This window comes from Cyprinus carpio, chromosome B25, assembly GCF_018340385.1.
Source record: "Cyprinus carpio isolate SPL01 chromosome B25, ASM1834038v1, whole genome shotgun sequence".
Taxonomy (NCBI): Eukaryota; Metazoa; Chordata; class Actinopteri; order Cypriniformes; family Cyprinidae; genus Cyprinus; species Cyprinus carpio.
Window position 1 is genome coordinate 17523185 of NC_056621.1, and position 11724 is coordinate 17534908.

Below are 11724 nucleotides of genomic sequence, written 5' to 3' on the forward strand. Positions count from 1 at the left end.
CATGGGATTCACCTGAATGCTCTCATTCATCTGCTATTATACAATTATGGAGAGCAAGCATCAAAGCTTCTGCCTTCACTGAGACGGCAGCCAAACTATGATTAACAGCTGCCATCCTCTGGGTCTCTCCAAACACAGACCCATCCAGATGCAGGAAAATAAGCTGACAGATGATTCATCAGACTATATTAATTACTGATTAGCCATGAGCGATGCAATCAGTTACTGAAGCTGCAGGTAATACAAGTTCTGAGAAATTAAACACAGGAATTATGAACGTCAATCATAATTTAAATGTTGAATATTCATGAAACCAGCTGCATGAAATGTGCAATAAGTAACTTATGTTCAGAAGTAAATATGTGAATGATGTCTTAAAACAGATGTATTGCATCATGATATTAAATGGATAAAAATAATTTAACCAATAAATAAAATAAATGCAATGCAATGCAATGCAATTAAAATAAATCTTTTCAACATCGCTAATAATAATAAATGTTTCTTGAGTACCAAATCAGCATATTAGAATGATTTCTGAAGGATCATGTGACACTGAAGACTGGAGTAATGATGCTGAAAATTCAGCTTTGATCACAGGAATAAATTACATTTTACAATACATTTCACAGTATTACTGTATTTAATTAATAAAAAACACTGATATAAATATAGAGTATAGTTCTAGATTTAATTGTATCCTGGACATCCATTACATGTGTAGTATGAACAGATGCATAAAATAATGTAATTAATTAAATATATGTAATAATTGTATGTAATACATTTAATTTAATCTATATAATAACAATATTATTAAATATATAATTGAATAACTATTATATATCATTATAATATTCTTACAATTAATCACATAATTAAAAAAATACACTGGTATAAATATAGATTATAAAATCTAAATTCTATATCAATATAGAATAAGTATATGCATTATATAAAAGGTACAGAATCAAATTAAATAAATAAATTAAATTAAATAAATAAACATAAAAAATAAATTAAAATAAAATAATAATAAAATATATTTAATGGCTGAAGAAAATAATACTAATATTTATTAATATTGATATAATTTTATATAAATATAAATGAAATATATAAAATATAATAAATATAAATAAGTATACTGTATAAAATGTTCTACATTTAAATTATTAAAATAAAATGTAACTAAATGAACTAACAAATACAATAATATTTCACAGTATTATGTTTTTAGTATTGTTTTTATCAAATAAATGCAGCTTAGGTGAGCAAAACAGACCTTTCAAAAAAAAAAAAAAAAAAAAAAAAAAAAAAAATATATATATATATATATATATATATATATATACTATATATATATATATATATATATATATATATATATAATATATATATATATATATACCAATTATTCCAAACGTTTAAACAGTAATGTATATTTTCCATTATACTAGAATCTGAATATTGATTTATTATAATAATAGCCAAAATACTATTATATTATTTGTGCATGGCTCATATTTCAGTTCCTCACACAATTTGTTTAAGATGAACTACTTTTATGTGCTTTTTGGAGCTTGAAACTTTTGGACCCCATGGACTTCCATTGTAACAGCAGGTACATTCTTCAAAGTATCTTCTTTTGTGTTTTCCAGAAGAAGAATGTTAATATTGCTTGTTTCACCGTGTGTTTGGATCTCTCTCTGTCATACCGGCTCTGTTAGCAGCGAGTCTCTCCTCCAGCCTGCCTCGCTCCTTCACGGGCTGCCGGTGTGTGTACAGATAAGGCTGAGAGATCGAGTGTGTGTTGGCCATCGGCTCCAGACTCAGATGGCGTTTCTCCATGGCCTTGACCGCCTGGACGTCTCTGCCTCGCTCTTTTTTCATCTCCAGCTCTCGTTGCTTCTCTCTCTGCACCTCCTGTTCCCACTGCCGCTCTCGTTCGATTTCACGTGTCCGCTCCTTCTCTCGCTCTCGCTCTCGCTCCCTCTCCTGCTGGCGAAGCTCCTCTTCCATCTGCAGCCTGCGGAGGGTCGAAACACACACACACATATGAATGGTGTGAGATGCAACACTCTCGACAGGAACCAGAGGAATACACTCAGCAAGAGGCTGCGGGAACATGGGAGAGTGTTGATGATGTTCGCTTTGGAGGACCAGGAACTTTGTGTGTGTGTGAGATATGGGAGAATATCATATGCTGGTGTGGGAATGATCATATTTACACACATAATCACCACTCAAACAATCACTGAGTAGAATTTAATGCTCTAGAGGAGCAGCATGTGAATTTGTATATATAATGCAGCATGTAAAAGTAGATTTGCATGAAGTTTTTGGTAAAAACATGGTTAAAGTTTTGAATAGAGGTGAATACAGGAAGGAGAAAGATAGCCGGTTAATAGTAACATTCATTGTAGATGGAAAAACTGATGATAGGCACAAAGAAAAATATTACAAAATATGACATCGCGGTCAGTTTTTAAATGATGAAATTTCTGGTAATTTAATTTGATATTTCTATTAAATAAAAAAAAAAAAAGTAAATTAAATAAAAATAATACAAAATAAATATGAAAAAAGGTAATTTAATAAAAAGAATACATAAAGTAAATAGATAATAAAATTATTTACAAAAAGTCAGGAGTCAGTAATCAGTTGGAGAATAGACACATATAATAATTACAATTAATTACATATTTAATAATTGCATGTAATAAATAAAATTTAATCTATGAATTTATAATATTCTAATATTATATAATTTAATAACAATTATTTATCATTATAACATTCATAAAATTAATCACGTAATGTAAAAATAAAAACAAATATAAATGATAAAAATCTAAATTCTATATAAATAAAGAATTATATGTATTATAAAAGGTACAGCAGCAAAAACATCTGATTTAATTCTTAATTTCAGATTAGTTTAATTTAAGTAGTCTACATATAATATAGATTAATCAAAATGAAATAATACAATATATTAAATATTTGACAAAGTAATAAATAAATTAATATATTCAATTAATTTATATTATATAAAATTTTAATTTTAATGTCAACGTGTTATCAAATATTATATAAATATAACAAATATAATAAATATATAAATAAGTATACTGCATAAAATGCTATACATTTAAATGATGAAAAGAAATATTAAATTAAACTAAATTATCTAAATTTCAATGCATAAACAGAGTCTAACATGTAAACAATATATTTTTTTTAGATTATTATAGTATGTTTTACATTACAAGAAAATACCATTTCAGTTTTTATACTTCAGTGTTTCATATTTAATTCAATGCTGTTTCTCAGTAACTGCTTGCAATTCTCTGTAATTTACCAGCAATTTCTGAGTCAGATTGTTTCTACACCTATTTTTTTTCAGTGTTGTCTTTATCAGATGGTGAAGACGATAAATAAGGGATTCAATTTGCGGCCACTATAACTATAAATACCATCTTGTTGCGTGTGTGTGTGTGTGTGTGTGCGTGTGCATGTGTGTGTATACGTGTGCGTGTCTGTGTGTGTGTGGGTGTGTACGCTGTGTGTGTATGTGTGTGCATGTGTGTGTGTGTGCGTGTGTGTGTGGTATGCGTGTGTGTGCGTGCATGTGTGTATGTGTGTGCGTGTGTGTATGTGTGTGCGTGTGTGTATTGTGTGTGTGTGCGTGTGTGTGTGTGTGTATAATACGTGTGCGTGTCTGTGTGTGTGTGTGGGTGTGTATGCTGTGTGTGTGTGTGTGTGCATGTGTGTGTGTGTACGCGTGTGTGTGTGTGTATGCGTGTGTGTGCGTGCAGGTGTGTATGTGTGTGCGTGTGTGTATGTGTGTGTGTGTGTGTATGTGTGTGTGTGCGTGTGTGTGTGTGTGCGTATGTGTGTGTATGCGTGTGTGTGTATGCGTGTGTGTGTGCGTGCGTGTGTGTGTGTGTGTGTGTGTGTGTGTGTGCGTGTGTGTATGTGTTTGTATGTGTGTGCGTGTATGTTTGTATGTGTGTGTGTGCCTGTGTGTGTGCGTGTGTGTAGTGTGTGCGCGTGCATGAGTGTGTGTTGTATACGTGTGGTGTGTGGTGTGTGTGTGTGTGTGTGCGTGTGCGTAGTTGTGTTGTGTGTGTGGTTGTGTGTGTGTTGTGTGTGTGTGTGGTGTGTTGCGCTCGTTTGTGTGGTGTATGTGTGGAGTTGGTTGTATGTGTGTGTATGCCTGTGTGTGTGCGTGCGTGCTGTGGGGTGTGTGGGTGTATGCTGTGGTGCTGTTGCATGATGGGTGTGTGTATGCGTGTGTGGTTGTGTGTGTGTGTGTGTGTGTGGTGTGTGTGTTGTGTGTGCTGTGTGTGGTGTGCGTGTATGTGTGGTATTTGTGTCGGTTGTGCGTGTGTGTGTGCGTGTTGTGTGTGGAGTGTTGTGCGTGTGTGTGCGTCAGCGGTTTGGTACGTTGTGCGTGTGTCGTACTCGCGAATGCGTGTGTTTGTGCGTGTGTGTGTGTGTGTTGTTGATGTACCTCTCCTCTACAGGGAAGATGCAGTGCACGCTGACAGCGACTTGTCGTGGAGGGTGTCGGGAGGTGTATAACGCCTTGAACGCTGGGCATGGGCTGTGTTATGTAGTGGCCAGCAGGAGACCGGTGTGGAGGGCAGGCACCCCCCACTTTAACCCCCTCTGGAAGCGGGTAGTAATGTGAGCGCAGGGCAGACAGACTGTAATAGTCCTCCATCCTGATCAGCCACAGGAAGCAGAGACAGAGAGAGCAGCTAATTAGTGCCTCTATAAATAACCGGCGCGTTCATTAACTTCTGCTCTCTGGCCCTGCGACATGAACAGCACTGCCTATTTCTGTCAGTGAGTCTCACCACATCCACACACGCTGAGGGTGTTATTCAGACGGACAGAGACAGAGAGAGATGACAAAAGAGGATCAAACCGAAAGACTGTCCATGCATATAGAAGAACAGGACATTCCCTGCACTTTACAAATCAAAGACTATATGGACAAATACAAACAAAGTCCAGTCCATCCAGATCAAACACTGAAATTAATCTGCAAAAACATCTCTCAGACTCATAATGTAATGACATCAGAAACATGAGAACGTTATGACTGTGTATATATATACACATATCAATATCTATTCAGCATTCAAAGTTAAGCCAGTTAGAGCAGAGGCAACGTTTTAAAGGTACAGTGGCAAGAAAAGACTTTCATTTTTAGGTTCAGTGAAAGTGTAGAAAATAGTCATTAAACACACACACACACATATATGTAATAATAAAGGATTCTGGAATAAACAAAGAATAAAACTTATTTATTATATTTTAGAAAATGTAAAAACGGCAAAAATTGCCTTTTTAATTCTTAGGTTCAGTGAGAGGGTGGAAAATGGCCATAAATATTGCATATAATATACAACAGAATGCAGTATAAAATGCAGAATGCAGTATAAAAATGTGTATAAGATTATTCAAATATTTATATCTAATAAGTAACTAAAATATTTGTGTAATTAACGTAATTTATTAATATATACAATTATAGAATTAATTAATGTTACACACAATTAATCATTCATTAATCAGAATTTAATACATTACAATATATTATATTATATTATATTATATTATATTATATTATATTATATTATATTATATTATATTATATTATATTATATTTAATAAAAGGTATAGTAGCAAAAAAACGTTCAGTGACTGGGTGGAAAATGTTCATGTTATGCAGTATAAAAAATATTTAATAATTATATGCAATTAATTTTAATTCATCTATAATATTGCATATATAATATACACACAATTTAGCAATAACCTATACATACACAAGTCAATATATATTTGGACATTGCACATTTGTTATTATTTTAGCAGTTGACAAAAACATATTCAAGTTACAGTTATATAATGAATATGGTACATAATATGGTATGAATATGCTTAAAGTTCAAACTCTAAACTTTCATTTGAGGGTATTCTCATCAAAACTAGAGGAACGGTTAAGGAATTACAGCTCTTTAATATGTAGATTAATACAGAGCAAAAGCAACTCAGGAGTTTTTAAAGGTAAAAAAGTGGAATATTCAATGTCAATATCCTGATCTCAAGCCGACTGAGCAGCATTACACTTGCTGAAGACAAAACTAAAGCAGAAAGACCCACAAACAAACAATGACTGAAGTCAGCTGCAGTAAAGGCCTGGCAAAGCATCACAAAAGAGGAAACCCAGTCTCTGGTGATGTCCATGAGTTCCAGACTCAAGGCAGTCATAGCCCGCAAAGGATGCTCAAAAAATATATTTAATAAATGTCTATTATGATATGAACATCAAGGAAATACTCAGTTCTGGAGTGGGTTTTGTTAAAGGACTGAAAAATCTGGCATACAAAAAGAACAGACTTGACATACATACATACGTTAGGATATGTGTGTGTACTTTATCTTGGGAGTTTGTGTCTCAGACAGGAGTACATCTGTTCATGTGTGTGTGTGTGTGTGTGTGTGTGTCCAAGCCTGAGGTTCACTTCCCCTCATTAAAGCCATTAAATCATGTGCAGGAGACGAGACATCGTGCCAAACATTCACACACCGAATAGCTGAGCTGATCCGAATGTTCAGAGTCACACAAATATTAATATAGTTTGAAATGTCACTTGATGCAATTTCATTAAAATCTTGTGGATCAACTAAAATACACGTCATCAAAACATCCCTATAAAGCAAGTAACCATCTCTGGTGGTGTAAAACTAAGGTCAAATATCTGGGCTCGCAGCCAAACATTGGAATCATCGATCAGCAACTATCAGCAATGTAATAACTGTGGTGTAATATAAGCAACGGCCAGATCAGAGGACACATGCAAAAATAGTTACTGAGATAAACATTTACATGTATGCATTTGGCAGACACTTATCCAAAGCATTTTTCACACATTTTTTATCCTGAGAATGATTTTAGTGAATACATGACCTTAGTGCAGTTAGTGCCACATTATGCTGATAAACTGTGATAAACTATGGAGTAATATTGGTTATTAAATCAGTGAAATGTGGCAAACAACCTGGCAAGTTTGAATATTCAAATGACCCCAAATTCCTACTGAGACTGCTAGATTTTGTCTGTGAAAATTGTGAAACAACATTAAATGTCACAATATTTTTCCTGCAACCTGTGTACTTTTGCATACAGGGTGCGTTAAGTACATTTCATCATCAGCATAGTACTCCTGTACATGCACATCCAGATTTCTTCTAACCATGCTTACTTAGAACGCTCATCTTGCGCATGCGCCTTGATTTTTTTTTACATTAATAAGTTTGTCCACAAGGTGGCGCCACTGTTCGGGTTGTTGTTTCATAGTTGACAGAGATGGAAGAGATGGAACAACAAGTTACTGGACACGCAACAAAATCAATGCCTTTGAGACTGTTAAGAGATACATGCAACCGTAGTTTAAAAGAGTACAGAGATATTTTATCGCTTATAACATCTGGAGAGAAATAGCACAGACACTGGATGACGATGAATCTGGTGTCAAGCACCTGTATTTGTGCACACTAACAAATCGGATTATACTTTGTATGGCTTTGCGTTCAGCTGTATGCAAATGCTAAGCATTCGCGTCTAAATTGAAGATTAAACATTTAGCAAACCAAAAAGTTCAATTTTTTGCTATCAGTAGTGTAGCTCAAACCGAAATCACTTTCAAACCAACATGTTGAATTTGCATGACCGAATGAAACCAATGCAAAAGTATTCACCCTCACATGAAATTTTGGATTGCATAGATTCCTACTGAAATGACTGGAATTTCATTTGTCCACAAGGTGGCGACACTCTACAAGTCATTTTGCATTTGAAAAGAAGATAGAGAAGACGGAAAAGCAACAAACTACTGGACACGCAACAACAACTGACAGAAATACATGCAACTACTTTAAAAGAGTACAGATATTTATCGCTTATGACTTCTGGAGAGAAATAGCACAAACACTGGACAAGGATGAATTTTTCTAGCGCTTATGCGTCTGTGTTTATGACTGTGTGTATTGCTGTACGCTATTTTGCGTCAAAAGTATTTGCATCCAAATTAAAGGATACTTCAGATGAAATTATGGCGACATCGCAGTCCACTGTTTATTATCAGTAGTGTAGTAATGTATGAAGCACAGCTAAAACAGATATCGCTTTAAAACCAACCAGCATTCTTCAGGGCAACATGGCGAACATGCGTGACCAAATGAACCCGATGCAAAATCTACATGACGAAATGCTTTGCTGAATTGCGTAGACTCCTACTGAAATTACTAAAAATAAGTTTGTCCACAAGGTGTCGCCACTGTCTGGGTCATTGTGTCACAGTTGAAAACAAGAGGAGGAGGCAGAAGAACAACAAACCGAGATGGTTAATAGATAGATGATACTCTAGTTTAAAAGAGTACGAACATAATAATAATAATATGTTTAATAGAGTACGAAATATTGCAAATACTGGACAAAGACGTGACGATCACACAATATCAAATACACTTTGAAAGGCAGCAGGTGTGTTCTGCTGCATGTACATGCTAAACATTTGCATCAAAACTAAAGTGTACTTGGGCCTAAGATCAGAGCTGAGGGAATCACTAACAAACTGTAGTCCATTACTGATTACAGATTACATCATGCAAACTGCATTTAGTAATGTAATCTAGGTTATTCATTTTAGGTAGTGTATTCTGACTACTTTTTAGATTCATTTTAGATTACTTTTTATCAAACTTGTTTTGAACTTGCATTATGAGCAAATACGAAAACAGCAATGACATACATTACACTCTTAAATTTTCCGTAATCTTATTCACAAGACATCTGTGTATATAGTCAAAGCTAAATGGTATGACAAGCAGCATGACTTTTAAGAAATAAACATTTAAAAGGAAAAAAAAAGAAGAATTAGGGAGAATCAATAATTTAAGAATAATTTACTGCCGTTATTTGAATAATATTTAATCATGTAATCCATAAAAAAGTAACTGTAATCTGATTGACCATTTTAATATGTAATCTAATTACAAGTACTTACATTTTGGAATCCGATTATGTAATTCAGATTGCACGTAATGAGTTACTACTAAGATATAAAATCATTCTTTTTCATGTCTCATATAGGAAGGTTTATTCGAAAGAACCAGCAAAACCACAGCACGCACCTGTATGATGCGAGCGAGGGGTGAGGCAAATATCCTGAGTGAAAGTACGCCAGAGCTTCAGCTGCAGTTCCTTGGCTGAGCCCTAGAGGGAGCCCTAAAGGCACGCGCAGCTCATCAGCGGAGGCGTACGGGCGAAAGCCATCCCGAACATACTCATCCTGAGCCCCTGCTAGCAGCATATGAGGAACCTGCCGGGACAAGCTGAGAGAGAGGAACAGCGGATGAGTGACAGAGCGTTGTAGCATGTATAGGTGTGAGTGTGTGAGCCACAGCCGCTGTACTGACTGGGTCTGCAGACGCGGGTCCTGCACCAGAGCACTCGGGGCCACGCTGAAGGGATGGGCTGAACCCAGGTACGGCGGGAGAGAGAAGGAGAGGGAAGGCTTCTCCTGGCCTGGTAAAGGCCGATCGGGGGCCAAACGCTCCTGACCGGACCATCTTAATCCTGCATCAGCCTTAAAGAGAGGAAGAAAAAAAACATTTATGGTTAGGGCATCACGGGAATATTTTGCAGATATATTAATTATATATATATATATATATACACTGAACAAAATTATAAACACAACACTTTTGTTTTTGACCCCATTTTTCATGAGCGGAACTCAAAGGTCTAAGATTTTTTCTATGTACACAAAAGGCCTATTTCTCTCAAAGATTGTTCACAAATCTGTCTAAATCTGTGTTAGTGAGCACTTCTCCTTTGCTGATATAATCCATCCACCTCACAGATGTGGCATTTCAAGATGCTGATTATTGCACAGTTGTGCCTTAGGCTGGCCACAATAAAAGGCCACTCTAATATGTGCAGTTTTACTGTACTGGGGGTCCGGGGGTTGGGGGGGGGGGGGGTGAGTATGCTGGCCATGCAAGAACTGGGATGTTTTCAGCTTCCAGGAATTGTGTACAGATCCTTGCAACATGGGGCCGTGCATTATCATGCTGCAACATGAGGTGATGGTCGTGGATGAATGGCACAACAATGGGCCTCAGGATCTCGTCACGGTATCTGTGCATTCAAAATGCCATCAATAAAATGCACCTGTGTTTCTTTGTCCATAACATACGCCTGCCCATACCATAACCCCACTGCCACCATTTGCCGCTCAATCCACAATGTTGACATCAGCAAACCGCTCACCCACACAATGCCATACACGCTGTCTGCCATCTGCCCTGTACAGTGAAAACCAGGATTCATCCGTGAAGAGAACACCTCTCCAAAGTGCCAGACGAGCCAGATGAGCTTCCCTGAGACGGTTTCTGACAGTTTGTGCAGAAATTCTTTGGTTATGCAAACCGATTGTTGCACCAGCTGTCCAGGTGGCCTTTTTTGTGCATAGAAAAAGTTTTAGATCTTTGAGCTCAGCTTGAGTTCAATCCAATAATCAGTGAACTGAATTCAAATGTAAAAAAAACAACAACAACTGTCAGTATACAGTAGATCTGCATCAATAAATATTGAACAGACATCGCATATGCTGTGGCCATAGTGATTTAATATATAAGATGCTATGTATTGGTGGGAAAAGTGAGAATTAATGTAAATGGATCTATGGCTGTGATCGTACAGTCAATGTTGGGACGAGATTGTGTTTTTACTTTATCTTAGATCCACATCAGAGGATCTAAGATAAAGTGTTTTCTAAAATGCATTTGCAGGTTAAATGTAACTTTTTATATTCATGTCGGTTTAATATGGTTTTGAAAAACCATCACATAAAAAGTAAAAATATGTTTTCTTTACACATTGAATACATTGTGTTAAGTTTAAGTTGTTCTTACTTAAAGGTGCAGTGCACCATTTCTGAGAAACGCTGTTGTAAGTGGATCGGACCGAGCACCAAAACACACTTGTAGCCAATCGGCAGCAAAGGGCGTGTCCACTCATGAAGGGGGAGGTGCCTGTGTTGCATAGCATGTTTGTGAATTTGGGGGCGGAGCTATTAAGTTTGAAATGTGTTCCTTTTAGGTACGAGCATTTGTTTTGCCATTCAAGAGTCTCTTCACTTCACAGCCAAACAGTGTGTGAGCGGCCAAACTGGACTGACAACTGTTCTGCTGCTATACAAACAAATATATATATATATAAACCCGTATGTATTTACTTTAAAAACAACTCCATTCAATGGCAAATAGGTTCCAAATACAGAGTCTGTGGATGAAACAGCGTGTGTGTCGTGTGTGTCGTGTGTGTCGTGTGTGTGAGTGTGTGTGAGTGTGTGTGAGTGTGTGGTCGAGGCAGGCACAAAGAAGAGCTTTGGCTCCTCTATCCCGTCCCGTCCCGAGCTACAGAAGACTCTTTGTGTAAACAGAGAGAGGCTGGTTTGATCAGGGGAAAGTGCCTATTGTCTCTCCTGATGTCCCCTGACTGCAGCGCTAAATAAACTCAAAGCCACACAGAACGAGAGCTGAACAAACCACACACACACACACACACACACTTCTGGCATGATCTCGCCGTCGCGCCTGAGAGTCACCAAAATAATGGACATGCAGGACCCCCAC

At 36.6% G+C, this 11724-nt stretch overlaps 1 protein-coding gene across 1 annotated transcript in view; it reads right to left on the reverse strand.

Annotated features, from left to right (window-relative positions):
• Window positions 1-11724, reverse strand: part of gse1a (Gse1 coiled-coil protein a) — a 40741-nt gene that overhangs the window by 9472 nt on the left and 19545 nt on the right. Inside the window, exons 4-7 of the mRNA XM_042752730.1 lie at window positions 9502-9671; window positions 9217-9417; window positions 4667-4733; window positions 1719-2118 (exon numbers count right to left, since the gene is read on the reverse strand). Coding sequence (XP_042608664.1) covers window positions 1719-2118; window positions 4667-4733; window positions 9217-9417; window positions 9502-9671 — 838 coding nt within the window. The remainder of the gene's footprint in view (window positions 1-1718; window positions 2119-4666; window positions 4734-9216; window positions 9418-9501; window positions 9672-11724) is intronic.